Here is a 20,076-nt window from a genome sequence, read left to right as displayed (position 1 = left end):
AACAATGACTGGATCTAGAGCCAGACTTACTCTACTGATCTCCTTCCACTAACAGAAGACAAAAAAAGGAATAATGTCCTTCTTCCCACTGGAGAAAGGGATGGCATTGACTTAACAGGCACAGAAGTTTCTCTCAATATTTTGGGCCACCTATTTTGTTCATGTGAAATTATATCCTTGGATTTTGCCTCTGCCTACATGAAAAAAACACAATGTTTAGAATGCACCTATTATTCTCCAGTGGTGGGAATACTTTTTTTCAGGAAAATCAGTATGTTGTAAAGTCTGTATTTCCTCTCTGAGGAAACTAAAAATTCTCAGAATACAGCCTGAAAATTAATTATACTTAAAAAAAATCACTAAGTGCTAATTCACAGTATGCAACATAACAAAGCAGAGGACTGAATATTCAACAATTGGCTTAGGTTAAATGCAGAATAGTGTATGGAGAACAATTACCTCTTTGCCATCTGTCTTCCTTTTATTTTTATCCCTGCATACTGAAGACTTCACAGCTGAACTATGACCAGGAATCCCAGGCACTAATGTTTTGACCTCTGAGTTGATTATAGGAGTTTTCACCTGATTTTAAAGGGAAGAAAGATATTTATATGTATCCAAGTAGCACTATGTTCTGTATTTCATATTTTTAATCAAGCTCAAACATCTGAATAAATAATTTAATTAAAACTCAAACCTTTTTTTTAAAAAAATGCACTGAATAGGTAGTTCATATATATGTGACAATTTACAATCCTAGAGAAATTTCCAAAAAAATTCCCTTACTAGAGTGCACATTTCTTCATAATCATAAATTTGAGAAAAGCCCAATTATGGCATCCATAAATACCAAACTGCTATCATTTCATCATCAACTGACACCTTTACTACACACAAACACATATGTTCGAACTCAAGCTGTGGTAATAATTGAGGATGCAATTGTACACTACACCTTCCAAAACATATGATCAATATTTTATAGTTCAAATAAGGGTTTTGTTCCAATAAATAAAGAGATAAAAGCTAAATAAACTCTGATGGAATTCTGTAGAATTGTATATTGATTAAAAAGTTGAAAATATGATGAAAATATGCCTCATCTTTCCGAATATTTGTATGCCCTTTGTAGCAAAATTTACAGGGGCTTCCATTATTTTCTTGTACAGGTGGTCCTCGACTTATGATCACAATTGAACCCAAAATTTCTGTTGCTAAATGAGACATTTGTTAAGTGAATTTTGCCCCATTTTACAATCTTTCTTGCCAAAGTTAAGTGAATCACTGCAATTATTAAGTTAGTAACACAGTTGTTAAAAATAAACCTAGCTTCCCCATTGACCCTGCTTGGGACAATTTTGCAAATGGCAATCACATGACCCCAGAAACCTGCAGTCATCATAAACATGAGAGAGTTACCAAGCATCTGAATTTTGATCATGTGACTATGGTCATAAGAGTGAAAAATGGTCATAAGTCACTTTTTTCAGTGCTATTGTAACTTCAAACAGTCCCTAAACGAACTGTTGTAAGACAAAGAGTACCTGTATTTAATCTGCACTGAAACATTAGGAAAGAATAAACTCCCTGGAATATTTATGCCTTTTCTTTTATTCTCAAAGAAGCACAAGACATTTATATTTATCACTTATGGAATTCAATTAGGAGCCTGCAGCAGCTATTTTACAATACACAAAGACTGCTGAATCCCACTGCTGGACACAATTTACGTACTATGTATATTACAGAAAATATTTTCAAAATCCAGCCAATTAATCTAAATGAACATAGTTTTCATAAAAAATAAATGTCCCTAACATTCCATCTTTGCTATCTAATTGCTGAGGACCTGCATCCTATTTTCTTTAGAAATGACCAGTGTTGTGTATATTATTAAAAATGTTACAAGTTATTTGCGGAATAAATAAGTACATTAAAATCGTGATAAGACAGAACCAAGAAAACTGACTTTGGACTTCACCCTTAAATAACAGAAAAGTCAATTGTTGACAAATCAGTCCAAAGAGTGAATGTACATTTTCAGTTCAAGAGATACTCCTTCCACAAAATAATCCATTGAAGTTTTGCTATATAGTCAGAAAATTGTGAAAAAAGAGAATTATGTTCTATAATAGCAAACCAAAGTACTTTAGACAGCAATTCCTTTCTACCCATTATTCCATCCAATCAATGTGCTCAGCCAGCCAAGAGAAGGTATCATCAGAGAAATTCAGTGATGAGTGAAACCAATAAGGTGGTCATCATAGCACATCCAAGGATCTGTAAGCATTCTCTGTTCCATGGATTAGCACATCTTAAGCCATGCAGCTAACTTGTAGCACTGGTTTATTCATCCACATAAACATGCAGGTAAACAAAATATGAGTAAAGCAAGCATGAAACTATCTTGTATGCATTCTTAATGCAATACAGATGCTTAACTGGATTAACTCAACCAAGCACAGAATTTGCTGGATATGATTGAAGTAAAGGAGGCAAACTGGTTTAGGTTTTACTCATTTACAAAACACTTGTATTTTCAAAAATCTGGGATACTGTTATATTTTAATCCTGTTAAGCTCCATCTCATTTCATAATAAATGATATATCTAGTTAGGGAACAAATATGGATTTCAAATCTCACCTTTGTTACAGCCATTTCTGTTTTCAGGGTCAGAGTCTTCTGAATGTCCCTTACAAAGCAGATGTGTCTTTCTGTAGTATTCAAAGTCTAAAAGAGGGTGACCAAAAAAAAAAACACCCTTTAATAGCTTTGTGGGTGTTCTTTTTTCCAAAGCACATTTAGTGGTTTAAACAGTTAATCTCTGCCTTAATAGTCTTAGTAAAATATAATTATTAAACAACATTTAATTGTAGTGTGCAGTTGATTTTTTTATTCTGAAATCAGTATTTCTTGAAGATAACACAGAAAATATAGAATTTTATTTAGAATGCATTTTACTTAGAGAAAATGAATTTTATCTAGAACTTCAAATTAAAAAAAATGTTAGCTGCAAAGTCGTGTCCGACCCATTGCGACCCTATGGACAACGTTCCTCCAGGCCTTCCTGTCCTCTACCATCTTCTGGAGTCCATTTAAGCTCACGCCTACTGCTTCAGTGACTCCATCCAGCCACCTCATTCTCTGTCATTCCCTTCTTCTATTGCCCTCAATCTTTACCAGCATTAGGCTCTTCTCCAGTGAGTCCTTCCTTCTCATTAGGTGGCCAAAGTATTTGCGTTTTAAAATTACATTGTTAAAATACTAGCTTGGAATTTAAGAAAGCCATACATACCACTTTCTCAATAACAGGATGTAAGGAATTCCCATACACAAGTAGCAATGATTCTTTATCTGAACAAAATGCAGCTGCTAGGATAGGGACTGGCTTTGGTGTGGAATCACTTCCTTCTCCAGGAGTTGCTATCTGGATTGTACATTTGGATGCCAAGGGCTTTTTGCAATACCTAAAGAAAAACAATTTGTTGAACATATAAACAATGCAACATTTATACTGTGTACCTTAATGGTTTCACTTACTATTATTATATATTTAATAACCAGTTATTAGCTTAGATACAAGCTTATATAAATTCAGTTAAGTTGGTATACAATCTAATATTGTATGATGTAACAAGTTATATAAAGCATTTGTATGGGAACTTGGTTAACATACACATACACACATATACATTTATACACACACACTGCTGAAAATTAGGCTAAGATCACACTGTAACTAAGAAATCTTCAGATTTTGTATCACTAACAACACTCTGAAAATCATAACTGAACCTGGGAACTAGAAGAACTCTACAAAGGAATGTTAGAAGAACACTATGCCTACTATTTTCTAATATGTTAATAAAGTCATTGGGCCAAAATGATAAATCTGACAATTTACTAAATTCAAATAATCCAATTTTACAAGGTTTCATCCAGTTTCAGAGGAACTGTAATCTAATGAGAAAAAAGATGCCTTTTTTATTCCCCTCTCCCCACCCCAAAAAAAAAAACCTGCTACAGCGAGTCCAGAATTTCTGTTACAGGTATCAGAAGGACACTTACTGAATGCAGTAGGGAAAGAAAGAAAAAAAGATCCTTATGTGAATGGAATTCCACACTTGATTTATAAAGAATGAAACCCATAGGTCATCTGCTTTAGCTTGGAAAATATTTAGATATACCAGTGAATGGTTATTATTATTATTGGGTAAATTTTATTACTATTGGAACTTGTCTCAGTAATTCTAGAGGCTTGTTTGTTTTTAAAAACAGATTAAACATATAATTCTTTTTAAAATCCTAACTTACCCATTCAAAACTTGCTCAAATAAATGCAGCTGTCCATCCCTACATACCACAGCTATTTTCACTGGCTGGAAAAAAAATCACCATCAAGTTAAAATATGCCATAATCCAGTTTATCCAACTTTAAGTAACCATTTATCTTAAACAGAATGAGATTTAAAATAAATCAGCTTAAATATATGATTACTGATTTCAATCAAAATTTCCCCTTTTAAAATACAGACATGGAAACCTTTGTCAAACCCTGAAACAGCTGAATATTTTCATTTCCAGTGACAACTTCATGCAATCTAAGACCCTAAACTAACACTAGATTCTTCAATGCAATACTTGTAGCTATCAATACAGATACCTCTCTTGGGTCCAGGAGATTTGCCATCTCACAACATTACATTAAATGGGAAACCTTTCCTATTGCAAAGCAAAGCAGCCAACCTTCAGCATTATCTAGTTCAGGGGTGGGGAACCTCGGCTCTTTTACAACTTGTGGACTTCAACTCCCAGAATTCCTGTACCAGCGGCTTAGAAATTCTGGGAGTTGAAGTCCACAAGTTGTAAAAGAGCAAAGATTCCCCACCCCTGAATTAGTTCTACGAATGCCACTAGCATACATCCTCCCTGGCATTTTTCAAAATTACTGACTGGAGCTCTGTTTGGGACTAGAGAATGAAGATGGCACTGTTGTATCTTTCAGGATGAGGTGGAAGATGCCTCCTTCTACTTAATGATGCTATGGAAGTGGCCACGCCCACTGGAATGTTTGAGCCCCGCAGTTTAAAAGAAGTGTTTTCTACATATTGTTTTACTTAAGACACTAAATCTTAAATCTGACTAAACTACAATATATACCTGATAATATATGCAATTAAAACATACACCGATTTAAACAGTAAAATCTGATTTCTATAGCAGCCTCCAAGGTATGGAATTTTAGCTTCTTTTAGTTATACAGGCTTGAACAGAAGCAAATAATTTTATGAAGTATTAACAAAATGACAAGACAATCATCATTATATATCTCAGCTGTGGAATGAAAAATGTGAATATTCCATTTTGGAGAATCAATGGATTCAGGTCATATTTTTTAAAATGTGAAATATACTTTAACATTTAAAAATGAACATCATTAATCATGATGGTTTTTTGTGTTTACTGGCCCCACAAATGTTTAAAAAAATGCAAAACTATTTTTTATGCTAGCAATGTAAGAAATTTGAAGATTTTTTAACTCATATAATTTGGACTTGTTTCTATAGTAGTCTTGCGCTTGTTGCCCATTTCTACAAACATTAATACAATTTGGGGGAAAATAGCATAGGATATCGATGTGATGCAATATTCCTAATACAGAATTTGCTATGTATGCCTGATTTAATTATAGGTTCAAGCACTTTTCTTTATGAATCATTTCAATGGAAGTATAAAAAAAATAAATAAAAAATTTAAAATAAATAAATAAATAAATAAAAAAGTACCAGTTTAGATGGATATATGTAAAGCTAAGTAAAGAATTTTTATAGCTACAAATTCTTTGGGCAACTCTTGGTTAACTTCCTTTTCATTCTTCCTAGCATTATTCAAATTTTGGACAATGTACATGAGAAAACAGAAATATAAACCATTATTCCCTTTCAGACATAAAAAGCCACAATGTATAAACTAACTATGATTGTGCAGTATTTATTTAAAAAGGGACTATGAATTCTTCTGTTGGGATGATTTACTTATCACACCAAGCCAGGAAGTCACAAACCATATTACCATGACATTATGTGTGATCACTGTATCCTTTTCATTTTCACCATTTTAAAAAAAATATTTAAAAAAATTAAATAAGTTTGAAAAATAAAGTAAAAAAGAATAAAAACATATAAAAACAAAAAAGAAAGCAAAAGATAACTGAACTTTAAATTGAATATACTGATTAACATGGAAGAAATCATTAAGAGAACTATAAACAGAAACCAATTACATGTAGTCGTCCGCTTACAACCAATTTAACAAAAGAAGCGATTCAGTTAACAACTATAACAATGGGACAAAATTCACTGCTGCTTAGCAATGGAAATTTTGGGCTCAATTGCGGTCGTACGTTGAGGACTACCTATATATAAAATCAATACCAAAAATTAGGGATCATCTAGAAATATGGTTCTATGAAAAAGAAAACCAAAACTAGAGATGGCATAAAACAGAGATCATTAATTCATTTTAATTTTGCCGTTAAAGCAGATTTTTAAAAATCACCAGCTTTTAATTTACCTTCCAGAGTTATCTAAAGTGGTTTCAACTGTTGCACCAGAAGATCAATGTTCAAAAAATAAGGTACATTTCTTACCTGTTCTTTGCTTTCTGATACTGTCAAGTCCATATGGATTGGTTCATCTGTTACTGTGAAACTCATTACAGCTTTCTTTTCTTTCCTGTCTGATCTCACCTGCCTTGAGGAAAGCAGGACATGTTTTAAAAAATGCAAACATATAAATAAAAATGATTTTGGAGAGCAAAAGAACGTAAGTAATCCCCTGTTGGATTGGACCTCTAGCCAATCTACTACAGCAGTCTATTCCACAGTGGCCAACCAACTGCACAAAAAGTGCACTGGTCAGGGTGGATAATAATCGATGATTTTTTTTAAAAATCAGTTTTTTTTATTTAAATCAGATTTTTTTTTATTTTTATCAAATTTATTTTAATAAAATGCTTTTGGAGTAAAAATCTATCCAATGATAGGTTTCTATTTAAGATACATTAATAATTTAGCTCATTCAGCATGAAATGGAGCTTAGTTATGAAGCATGAGGCTGTATATTCTGCAATATTTACATTTTTTGTAAACTCATTCAATGAATCCAATCTCTGCAAGCTGAGATAACATGCGCTGCATTGATGCATTCACAAAATTTCACAATGACCATGAAATAAATCATAAAACAAAGTTCAGGAACATTCCTTTATCCCATTGTTTTGCAAATCTATGCACAATACAAACTGCATGATTGTTTGAAGAAAAATGAATATGTACCAGGCTCTAAGTGTGAGAAGGAAGGGCAAGCAGTAAAAATGAAAGTGAAACCTTCTATGCAGCTTATAAACCTCGTGATCTTTCTCCATATAGCCTGAAGTGCTTTATTCCTCCCTTGAAGAGCAAAATGGTATAAGACCCAGTTTGGGAATATTTTAATGAAGTTCCTCTACCTACGGGTAAAGCAGGTATATGCGTGCAAAATGCAAACAATGCAACAAAGAGATGCAAGGCTTGGTGGCCCAATGAAACAACATCATGAGAAGTGCTGTGATGAAAGGACCATGTTTGAAGAGGCAGGACCTTCAGGTTGGTAAACTGTTTTTATTTCACCATATTTTTTAAGACTGCCATGAGGTATTGTTATGCTAAAGTAATAATTTGCAGGACCATCTGCTACCAGGAACGACTGCCCATCGCCCTGTGCGCTCACACAGGGAGGGCCTCCTCAGGGTGCCGTCGGCCAGACAATGTCGACTGGCAACCCCCAGGGGGAGGGCCTTCTCTGTGGGGGCACCTGCCCTTTGGAATCAACTCCCCTTGGAACTCCGGATGGCCCCGGATCTCCGTTCCTTTTGTCGCGACCTTAAAACATGGCTTTTTCAACAGGCCGACCTGGACTGATGGAAGGGAGGTTTTCTTAATTTTGTTTTATTGTGTTTTTAATTGGACTATTTATGGGATAATTTGATTTAATACCTTTTAATGTTTGTATTTTGTGTTTTTATCGTTGTTAGCCACCCTGAGTCCTTTGGGAGATAGGGTGGCATAAAAATCCCATAAATAAATAAAATAAAACAAAACAAAAATAAAATAATAATAAAATAAAATAAAATAATAAAAAATAAAAAATAAAATAATAAAATAATAAAATAAAATAAAATAATAATATATATCTGCTATTGTTACTGCATGGCACTGCATTTTTACAGAATATTCACAGAATAACCAAGAAATTCTCTTCTACAATGATATGGGCATCCTCCTGGATTCACGGCTCAGTTTGGAAGATCATATAGGAGCCGTGACCAGGGGGGCTTTGCCCAGATTCGCCTGGTGCGCCAGTTGCGGCCCTATCTGGACCGAGATGCTCTACGTACAGTCACTCATGCGCTCGTGACCTCCCGGTTAGACTACTGCAATGCCCTCTACATGGGGCTGCCCTTGAGGACCACCCGAAGGCTTCAACTGGTGCAGAATGCAGCCGCGCGAGTTGTGATGGGAGTTTCCCGATATTTCCGTGTAACACTTCTTCTCTGCGAGCTGCATTGGCTTCCGGTTGCCCTCCAGGTGAGATTCAAGGTGCTGGTAATGACCTATAAAGCCCTAAATGGCTTGGGTCCGGACTATCTAAGGGAACACCTGCTGCCAGCATCATCTTCCCATCGTCCTGTGCGCCCCCACAGGGAGGGCCTTCTCAGGGTACCGCCGGTTAATGAATGCCGGCGGGTTATTCCCAGGGGAAGGGCATTCTCTGTGGGTGCGCCTGCCCTATTGAACCAACTACCCACAGAACTCAGGACTGCCCCCGACCTTCGCTCATTTCACTGGGACCTGAAAACTTGGCTCTTCTATCTGTTTGGTCCAGACTGTGGGGTTGTTAATTTAACTGGGTTTTAGATTTACTCTTGGGGCTTGAATTTAATTGTTTTAATTGTTTTTAATTTTTTGTATTCATAGTTTTAACTGCCCTGTAAACCGCCCTACGGGAATAGGGCGGTATACAAATCCAATAAAATAAATAAATAAAATAAATAAATATGCAAGTCTGTGGGTTAATTTTATATTATACGTATGCACTGCAATGATCCACAAACCTCATTTATATCATATTTTTATTTCCTACTTTGGGACTAAAGATTATTATCAAACAGTGATTGTTAAGAGTTTGAAAAAAATACATACCACACACTGAGTAACCGGTCATGCATTGCTCCAGACAAGAAATAGAGGCCTGTAATTCCATCAAACGGTTGATTTTCAGCTGGAGGCCACATTGTAATGAACCTAAGCACTGAAACTGCTGTAGCATGTCCTGTGAAATGCTGAAGAGGAAATGTCATTTAAACTGATCAGGAAGACATAGTGTTTAAAATGCATAGAAAAATCCAAAGTTGAGATTCTATATCCTGACAAGAATCCATTAGCCCCCAAATAGAGTCACACAAGAAACTCATTTTAAGGAATGAGTTTCAGAATAAAAAAGCAGCATGGATGGAAGGGAACTCTTTTTAAATATAATCACAACCAGGAATTTAAGTTTTCTGTTGAGCTAAATGAAGAGTGAAATTGATAATTTATTTTCTACCACAAAAAAAGGCAATTACTTCTACTGGGCTGCAACAAGACTTTTGAACACTGATTTCCATTAGACTAAGTCAATAATGTGATAAATTGATTCTACCAATTATTCTTTCAGATTTCCATGGAAGTTAACATTAAGCAGGATTTGGGTTTAAAAATTCACCAAATGTCTCACAATAACAAGAAACTGGTAAACATTTTTACCCAATGATATGGTATATGCAGAAAGCATTACAGTAGTGACCAAAATTGTGAAAACCTTTTGGGAAAAGTGTACATTTGAGGTTTGATGGCCAATCACACTTTTTTGGGTAGTTCCATAAAATTATATATCAATGGAAAGATAATTTAATCAAGAATGTAATGCAATAACCTTTATGAAGGATTTGCTATTAGAATAGCAGTTATAAAGAAAAGTGAAACATGTAGAAAAAATAAGATACAAAAATTATCACCATAGAAAAAATGAGATGTGCTTCCTTTTTCTGGTTATTTGGCTATAACTTTTCATAGAATACAGATAATTGAACAAACCTTGTTGCATTACATTCTTAAATTATCTTTCCACTGATATATAATTTTTTGGTACTACTCCAAAAAAAGTGGTGTTATTAGCCATCAAACCTCAAATGTACACTTTTCCCAAAAGGTTTCCACAATTTTGGCCACTACTGTATATTCATAATCATTGTTAACATAAAATACTGTAATGGTAAAAATAATTATCTTTTCTAAAGTAGTGGGCTCAAGAATTAGTAATTCTTTTATTATTAACAAACAGCAAGTCAGATATCATTCCTGTGATATATACAGCAATAGTATAGATTAAGGTTGTCAAGTACTGCTTTGGGCAGTGCTCAGACACAGCCAAGGAATTTCATGTCCTCATTCAACTGTCAGCCAGCTGAAACCACATTTTAAAAGTATCATCACAGCAAACTGACCAGCAGTCTCCAACTATGCTAATATTATGAAATAAAGCAATTCATTAAGGAGTTAGGATCATTTAGGTTCACTGTGCCTCTGAATACTTACTCTATAGACTTCTTTGGTCTCCAAGTCCCACAGTTTGATAGTTCGACCTGCTGAAAGTAGTACTTTTCCATCTGGACTGATGCACAATGCGCTCACACTGCTGTTATCTCCTTTCCATTTACTAAGGAATTTTAAAAAATAAATTAAAAATTACTGTAATGAAGGCTTATTTAATAAAGGCTAAAAGAAATAATATATAAATATATATCTATAAGTTGGAAAATAGCACTTGAATGTCTTAAATCACTAAGATTTTGATTTAGAATCTAAACCCAAAATATTCCTTGAATTGGTAACTTCTGAGCAGCCAGAAAAATTCAACCAAAGAATGAAGGTACGTGTTAAGCTGCTTTTCCATTATGTTTCGGTAAGAAGGACATTTATAATTTTGGCAGCATGTACACAATATCACTGTTTTAGAAATTATGCTTATTCATAAAATTACTCTTATAAACACCCACTCCATTTAACTAAAGGTTAGTGTTCTCAATGTGAACTTTGTAGAGCCTTAAGACATTTCTGAAAATACATGGAATACCAAAGTCTTTTAATTGGATTCCTAACATCTAGATTCTTATTTAACATTTTAATTCACTTTGTGTTATAGTTTATGTCCAGAGGTTTGGAAAATATTATGATGTGTCTACTTTCACTACCTTTAAAAGATATTCTGTCCAACCAACTCTTATTTTAACATTTGAGAAATTAAAGAAAAATGTGTGTAATTCTGGACTTTTTCAAATGTGTACTTGCCGTGCTATTTTATAACCTTTAACTCGTACTCAGATTATTAAATTATGATTTGAAGACAGCCTGCTCAGACAGCCAAGAGAAAATTATCCTCACTAGGTATCAGAAGTGAATGAAACCAATTGGATATCATCACAGCAGGTTATTTGTTTTTTGTTTGAAAGTACTTGGAGACTGATCTTTTGAAATTAATAAATGAAATAGGCCAGTTTGTTTATGCAATTTTTTTGTTTACTGTTTTATTCCTCATAAATAACCAGTAGTTCGAAGAATAGTTTCTATACGATAGTTTCTATACAATTTCCTTCCTTTACTGCTAACAAAAAGTAAAGATCATAAACAGATGAGGTTTATATACCTAACAATGGGTTCAGGTTTTAGTACTGGATTTTATATTACATCTCAGTAAGATGTTATCTGCAATGTGGCTTTTGTCTCTTACAACTTTAAGGTATTTTCCCCTTACAAGGTAAACTATGAGCAAATATTTATTACACCTTGATTTAAAGCATTAGATATATTCATGAAGCTCACTGGATGATATTTGCATATTCATTATATTATAATGCTAGCTTAGTTAATTGTTCCACTGGGTTGAAAACATATCTAAATTTAAATAAAGGAATTAGGCTGCTGAATAAAAATTGTTAGGATTCAAGCACTTTAAATGACAAAGCAATCAAATTTTACTAATTCAAAAACATCCATATATATGGGATTAATCACAACGAATGGTTATTTCTCTGAAAATGGAAGTATATAGGAATTTTCTTTGTTGGTGGCAAATGTCATGAATTATTTCTTTCCTGATTTAATCTATTTCAACAATTCTGAGGGACTACAGTACCTGTAATATACGCTGATCCAGTTTATCCAACCGAGTTGGCATGCTTCTCTTCAATTAAGCTTTATCACCTGATGGGACTTAGGAAGCAGATTTTCTCTGTCACAACACCTGCCTCTATGACCGCAGCCCCCCCCCACCGAAGTCTGTACTACCCCTAACCTGGCCTTGTTCAAATGAGCCCTTAAAACCTGATTCTTAACCTTGGGTTAGACTGAGAGGCAGTCTCTTAATGGGATTGCTGTTATGTTTGAGACAATGTTTCTTAATAATATCCGTAATGTTATTTTCCCATTGTTTTTGTAAATTTAAATATTATTTATAAGCAAATAATATTCATTTTAATGTTTGGAGATGAAACATCTTACTCATTCTTTACATTACTCAATTCTACCTACACTGATCTGATGATAGCAAAACAGAAATTCTGAGACACTTATATATTCGGCCAGACTCACCACTTCACTTTACATGTCTGCCCGTTCCATTCCACAATATGTTTGTCATCTGAACAGCTATATAAACAACCATTGTCCTGATGCCACCGTATGCAGTTTATTTTACTGTCATGCCCATTCTAGGTAAAAAGAAAAGTTATTGACCAAAATGCTTTACAGGTAGTCCTCGACTTACAACCATCTTTAAATCCCCTAAAATTGCCCTCCCAAACTAGCCCATTTTTACCACATACAGTTGCAAGAAAAAGTATGTGAACCCTTTGGGATTACGTGGAGTTTTGCATGAATTGGCCATAAAATGCGCTCTAAACGTCATGCAAGTCACAACAATAGAAAAACACAGTCTGCTTAAAATAATACTACACAAACATTAGCTGTTGTCATGTGTTAATTGAACATAACATGTAAACATTCACAGTGCAGGGTGGAAAAAGTATGTGAAGCCCTAGCCTAATGACTTCTCCAAGAGCTAATTGGAGCCAGGAGTGAGCCAACCTTGACTCCAATCAGTGTGATGATATTGGATGTGTTGCTGACAGCTGTCCTGCCCTTTAAAAACACACACCTGTTTTGGGTTTACTGGTCTCAAGAAGCACTGTCTGATGTGAACCATGCCTCGCAGAAAAGAGCTCTCAGAAGACCTACGATCAAGAATTGTTGACTTGCATGAAGCTGGAAAGGGTTACAAAAGTATCTCCAAAAGCCTTGATGTTCATGTGTCCACGGTAAGACAGACTGTCTACAAATGGAGAAAGTTTAGCACTGTTGCTACTCTCCCTAGGCGTGGTCATTCTGTAAAAATGACTGCAAGAGCACAGCGCATAAAGGTTAATGAGGTAAAGAAGAATCCTAGAGTGTCAGCTAAAGACCTACAGAAATCTCTGGCACATGCTAACATTTTTGTTGACACACCTACAATAAGGAAAACATTAAACAAGAATGGAGTACATGGGAGGACACCACGGAGGAAGCCATTGCTGTCCAAAAAAAATATTGCAACACGTTTGAAGTTTGCAGAAGAGCACCTGGATGTTCCACAGCACTACTGGCAAAATATACTGTGGACAGATGAAACCAAAATTGAGTTGTTTGGGAAAAACACACAACACTATGTGTGGAGAGAAAAAAAGGCACAGCACACCAACATCAAAACCTCATCCCCACTGTAAAACATGGCTGAGGGAGCATCATGGTTTGGGGCTCCTTTGCTGCCTCAGGGCCTGGACAGATTGTTGTCATTCATGGGAAAATGAATTCCAGAGTTTATCAGGACATTTTGCAGGAAAACGTACGACCATCTGTCTGCCAACTGAAGCTCCGCAGAGGATGGGTGATGCAACAGGACAATGACCCAAAGCACACAAGTAATTCAACAAAACAATGGCTTCAACAGAACAGAATACGCCTTCTGGAGTGGCCCAGAGTCCTGACCTCAACCCGATTGAAATGCTGTGGCATGACCTTAAGAGAGTGATTCACACCAGACATCCCAAGAATACTGCTACACTGAAACGGTTTTGTGAAGAGGAGTGGTCCAAAATTACTCCAGATCGTTGTGCAGGTCTGATCTGCAACTACAGGAAACGTTTGGTTGAGGTTATTGCTGCCAAAGGAGGGTCAACCAGTTATTAAGTCCAAAGGTTCACATACTTTTTCCACCCTGCACTGTGAATGTTTCCATCTTATGTTCAATTAAAACATGACAACAGCTAATGTTTGTGTAGTATTATTTTAAGCAGACTGTGTTTTTCTATTGTTGTGACTTACATGACGTTTAGAGCGCATTTTATGGCCAAATAAATAAAATAATTCATGCAAAACTCCACGTAATCCCAAAGGGTTCACATACTTTTTCTTGCAACTGTAGGTAGGTTTTAAGAGGCAAAGTCACCATCTTTAGATGCTTTATTTCTGAAAGCACCAATTTTATATCTTACGTCTCCTAACTCAAGACAGAAAAATATCTTGAGTGTCTTTTTTACACTGCAATACTCCTAGCACATTGAGGACTATAAAAACTGAAATAAGTAACTTCAACCACTTTGCTAGTGTTACCATCACTCTGTAACGTCAGACAATTTAAAAAAATCACACTATCCCCAAACTGAAAGAACTTTGCACATCTCAGCTTTACTTTAACAACTTTAAGTCAAATATCTCTTAACAGAAAAATAACACTATGTCATACTTACCAGTTTACTTTGTAATTCTCCTTTCACTGTGCTGTACAATAAAATCCCGCCAACAGCAGTACCAATAGCCAAAAGATCTAACTGTTCAGCTGTGTCTACAACTTCAGATTTCCTCTTCTTCCTTTGAGGACCTTCCTGTAAGAGTTAAAATAGTCTGGATATTAAATAAGAATTTTACAAAAGTATATTCAAAATTGTCAGGAGTATAAACATAGAATCCTCATGCCTTTGTATGCTTTGAAAAGAGTGCTGAATTGCTCTATCAACATAATCCAAGCTCAATAGTCATCTTTATCTTGTTAAAATCCAGCTAATATAAAGAACCTTCAAATCTGCTGAGCAAACATGAACATTCATCACGCATGATGATCAGTGACCATAAGTATTGATTTAATCTGATATAATAGCCTTATTAATAGTACTTAGGCACAGTTCAAAATACTCAAAATCATTTTTTTCCAGCTAAGGTGCCTTGCTCTAGTAACAGTAACCTCTTTCTGCAACAATAGCAGTCTAATGAGTTGTTAGAAAACTTCCTTTTTCTTCTGTATCTAACTGAATCATCACTTCTCTTTCGGAACCTATTAATTCTCCAAGTGTATCTTTTGTAGACAATACTTCTTCCTACTACTGTTCACAACAGGTCTGCCAGCCCCCTTTATTTCCATCTCCCTCTGCACTGATCACTGCAAATATATTTCTCATCTCCTATATGTTTTAAATTAAAATTACTTCTATCTCTGACTTGCAGTTCCAACTCTTGAGCTCCTATATAGTTTACTATACATTTGGAATTAAAAACTATGGAAACCACAAGAATTATACTTTGTAATTTCTCCAAACCATCTCGGCAAAAAAAACCCTACATTTCAAAGATCTTAGATCAACATGTTCATTGCTTCAAACATACCAACACTTCAAATCTCTCAAAACTTTACCTCTAAGCTAAAAGGCATAACATGAATCTGTTTCAAACATATCTCCCAAACTCAGTTTGACTGTTACACAAGTAATTCAGGGTCTCCTGATTCCACATCTTGCTCATTTCAATGGCTTTTCTACTTTAGTTTACCTCCATATCAAAACTGGAAACCACAATTTGAAATAAATTTTCAATTCTGATTTTAAATAATGCCCAAAATGTTGTTTCACAACCATAGGTAGACCCTATCTCTTCAAGGATGGCGGGTTTACGTCTACTTCTCTTTCCTCATCGTCTGGAGGGAAGGCCTCTTTGCTACCTGTGTACAGCTCTTCGGTGTATTTTTGCCCTCTGTTCTTGATGCCTTGTTGGTACAACAGTTCTTTCCCTTGTTTTTAATTAAGATTTTATGGGCAATAAATGGTGCTTGGCTATTTTTGACTAGTCTTTTACTTCTTCCCATTTGCCTGCCACCTTGGTTGGTTTTCTTTACTTTCTCTTGATGGTTTTATTTGGGAGAAAACTTGCATTTCTCCTCTGGCTTTTTGTGTGGTATGTGTTCTTCTGCAATTCCAATAATGGTTGATTGAATTTCCTGCCACAGTTCATCAGGTGTCTTCTCAACAGTGTCCAATAGATCAAACCTCCTTTTCACCTCAACTATATACGTAGTACAGATTTTGGAGACATCAAACTTCTTTGGAGGCACTGCCTTTTTGATGCTGCATAATTTTACTTTAATCTTTACCATCAATAGCTAATTTGAACCGCAATCAACACTTGGATATGGCATGGGTCATAGTCAACCTGATTTTGGTGAAGTCCATTTGGTGAGGTCCAAATACTTAAGTGGTGATTGTGCTGTTTGAACCATGTATTCAAGATCCTAAATTTGACAATTCTTTCACCTAGTCCAAACCAACCAGTGATGCCTGTGTCCATCTGTTTGCCAATTTTTGCATTAAAGTCAACCTGGATGTAAACAATGTCTTTTTTGGGCACTTGTTTTGTAGTTTCTTGGACCATGGCATAAAAGCCGTTTCAAGCTCTGCTGCAGTTGCTGTTGGGGCATAGATTTGGACAATTGTGAAGTTGAGGGGCTAAGCACAAATTCTGATGGTCATAATTGTGTTACTGACAGGTGAGATGCTTTTCACTGCTCTAGCAAATTTTCTACTTACAATAAATGCCTCTCCATTTGTTTTCCTGATATTATGTCAGTGTAGCTCATTAACACCAAGGAGATCAATCTTCAATCTGATCATTTCACATTTGACATCTAATTTACTGACTCACTCCTCTGATGTTCCACGTGGCTACCCGATGTATCTCTGAACAATGCAGACATGTTTCTGCAGTGGCTGCCTCAGCAATTGGGATTCCTCTTGTCTATCGTTGGGCACCCTATCTAGATGTTTGACATCATTTCCACAGAATTTTCTTGGGTCTTTCTCCATTAAAATGATACATTTTACAGTATCTCCTAGTTTTGATAGCTGTAAGAAGTACAATCCAACAGTAAATGGAGGGCAACATATTGACTGTTTGAGACTTAAATATAATGAAAATTGTATTAAGTTGTGAACATGAACACTGGATTTTAATATTTGCACATGAAGGTTTTTTCACAAGTAACAAACTGCACGCCTGAAATGACACAGTAATTGGATAAACTTTTAAGATCTGCAACACTTTTAAAAAAAAAAAAAGTGGTAATACATAGGTAAAGTTCAAGTGACAAAAATTGGGATACAATGCAGGAACATGCACTCTTTTCATTACAATCCTTTCCTTTTCAGGAATGTTTACTGAGCAAATGCTCCTTTTTATTAACATGTTTAAGTCCCCTTTGATAAACTAGCAAGCTTTTCTCTCATCAGTAACAATCTACACATTTTCATTCACTTTCAAGCAACACATACAGGATTGCAATCTCAACATAACAGCAGTACTCCCACAATCTCACTTTAAGAAATACTTTATTTTGCCACTTTATATCTATTGAAATAAAAACAGATGCATAAGGATCTTGAATAACTAAAGAGTACCTGTGATTAATAAGCTTAACAAATATTCAAAAGCATTTTGTCTGAATTTATAAACAGATGTTATACATTACTTCTAAATACTCTAATTAACTCTATAGACTTTTCAAGTCTGATAAGAGTGGAGAAATGTAAAATACTTTTCAAAGTACCATATATTTTATGAAAAAATAAAAAGAGCACAACTGAAGTAGATCTGAATATGGGTGCGTGCATGCGCTTCCGCATCACAAAGAGTCAGGTAGCCAACTCAGAATGATATATAGGCTTTACACTCTAAATCCCTCCCCCTAAATTGGAGTAACTGAAGAGGTCACTTAGGGTTGCAGCTGGAATGGAGCCTAAAGATGCCTTTAGGAACTCGTCTAAAAACAAAACCCACTTCTAGTGGTCAGCACTAAAACTGCAAATACTGCAAAATGGAGCTTTGTTGTGAGCACCTACGTGCCACATCAATCAGAGTCTGGATGCCAAAGTTATAAACAAAGTGGGAAAGAACAGAGGTGGCCACTAGATCGGAAGCGCAGCTTGTCCTTGGGAACGCGCAAATAACTAGGCCCACGGCAGGTTTCGACGTGGCTTTCTTTTTTTCTTAAGATCGATGCTCTTATCTGCTTAATTTTGCACGAAGCAACCCCGGCTGGGGAAGGGGGAGAATTAAAATCCCTTTTTTTTAAGAAAGAGAGCGCCGAGGCCACCAAGTCAACGAGTGGCGTGAACCCGGAGGCACGTTTGAAAGCAGCAGCGTCTTCCTTTTCTCTTCTTCGGCCTCCATGTGACGGGGAGAGGCGGAGCCGGGAGAGCGAGCGAGCGAGCGCACACACGTGCTTGCTTCGGCCCTGAAGAATCCCGGTGGGGACGGGGGGGGGGGGCTGCTAAACGGAGGCGCCTGCAGAAAGGCGAGGCCATCGGGGAGGGGGGGGGAAAGAGTAGCTGGGCAGCTCCGTCCTCACGCGCTTCTCCGTCCTTAAGGAAAAGCAGGAGGCCCCAAATTGCACGTGGCTCCAACTGCACGCGAAGGGAGGGGAGGGGGGGAAAGCCCGCACGGATTTGCTGTGATTTAATCCCAATTAGGAGAAGAGGCTTCGCTTTTCCCCCCCCTTCCCCACAAACTTCCTTCCCTCTCGCCCCCACCCCCCTAGTGCAGGGGTCTTCAAACTTGGCCCTTTTATGACTTGTGGACTTCAACTCCCAGAATTCCTCAGCCAGCAAAGCTGGCTGAGGAATTCTGGGAGTTGAAGTCCACAAGTCATAAAAGGGCCAAGTTTGAAGACCCCTGCCCTAGTGACAAGCCCCGCCTCGCTGCTGGGCACGGGCGCATCCACATGGCCGGGAACGGAGGCCCAGGCCCTTAAAACGCGAGCCAGAATGTCCGCGCTTGGCGAGTCCACCCTTTCAATACCTTGCTAGGAGGCGGTCGGCCTCCTCCGAAGCCCGGCGGTGCCCAGGCCAGGCAGGTACAAGCGGCGCTGAGGTGGGCAGAGGGGACGTACTCGTGGTGGAGGCGGCTGCTGGCCGTCTCCCACACGCGAAGCCGCCCGTCTGGCCCAGAGAGGGCTAACAAGCGCCGCTCGTGGGGAGAAAAGGCGCAGGGGCTTCCTGTCACGTAGATGGGGCTCTCGAAGGCCGCCGCCTGGTCCCGCTCGCCCGCCGAAGCGCCTTCTCCTCCTCCTCCTCCTCGTCCTCCTGCTGCCGCCGCCGCCATGGCGCTCGCTGCAGGCCCGGCCCTCTCTGCTCCCAGCAGGCAGGCGCACGGCCACGTGGTCCGCCCCTCGAGCATGCGCACTCGCCGCCTCCGAGGCGCTGCATTCCCGTCATCCTCGCGCTTCAAGGCTGTGGGTTGACGTCGGCGGGCTGTTTCTCTAGCTTCCGGCTGCTGAAGCCGTCGGCTTTCCTCTCAAAAATGAACTTGCCCGGGAATGGAGCAGCACAGTTGAGAACCGACTTCAAGATCAGGGGCCCAAGCCTCATATTTCAATTGGGCTGCTGGAATCCGGTTGTGATTGTTCACAGCGTTTCATCGTAATAAGAGATTAACAATCGGCCTAAACCAGCCGGTTGCGGAATTCTGGGAGTTGAAGTCCACAGATCTTAAAGTTGCCTCGGTTGAAAAGCACTGGTCTAGCAGAAAAGAATTTATTTGTAGCTCAAGGTTGAGCTGTTTAGTCTTTGGTGCTCTCCGAGTTCGG

At 37.3% G+C, this 20,076-nt stretch overlaps 1 protein-coding gene across 1 annotated transcript in view; it reads right to left on the bottom strand.

Annotated features, from left to right (window-relative positions):
- WDR43 (WD repeat domain 43) overlaps positions 1 to 20,076 on the bottom strand; it is a 32,512-nt gene extending 12,436 nt beyond the window's left edge. Inside the window, exons 1-10 of the mRNA XM_083352682.1 lie at positions 19,290 to 20,076; positions 14,921 to 15,055; positions 12,729 to 12,847; positions 10,677 to 10,797; positions 9,243 to 9,382; positions 6,651 to 6,753; positions 4,316 to 4,380; positions 3,297 to 3,468; positions 2,645 to 2,731; positions 460 to 582 (exon numbers count right to left, since the gene is read on the bottom strand). Of these exons, the coding sequence (XP_083208808.1) occupies positions 460 to 582; positions 2,645 to 2,731; positions 3,297 to 3,468; positions 4,316 to 4,380; positions 6,651 to 6,753; positions 9,243 to 9,382; positions 10,677 to 10,797; positions 12,729 to 12,847; positions 14,921 to 15,055; positions 19,290 to 19,667 (1,443 nt within the window). The 5' untranslated portion in view covers positions 19,668 to 20,076. The remainder of the gene's footprint in view (positions 1 to 459; positions 583 to 2,644; positions 2,732 to 3,296; positions 3,469 to 4,315; positions 4,381 to 6,650; positions 6,754 to 9,242; positions 9,383 to 10,676; positions 10,798 to 12,728; positions 12,848 to 14,920; positions 15,056 to 19,289) is intronic.

Source organism: Vipera ursinii (genome assembly GCF_947247035.1).
Source record: "Vipera ursinii genome assembly, chromosome: 1".
NCBI lineage: Eukaryota > Metazoa > Chordata > Lepidosauria > Squamata > Viperidae > Vipera > Vipera ursinii.
The sequence above is the reverse complement of the archived record's forward strand: the minus strand, read 5'-3'. Positions and strand labels throughout refer to the sequence as shown.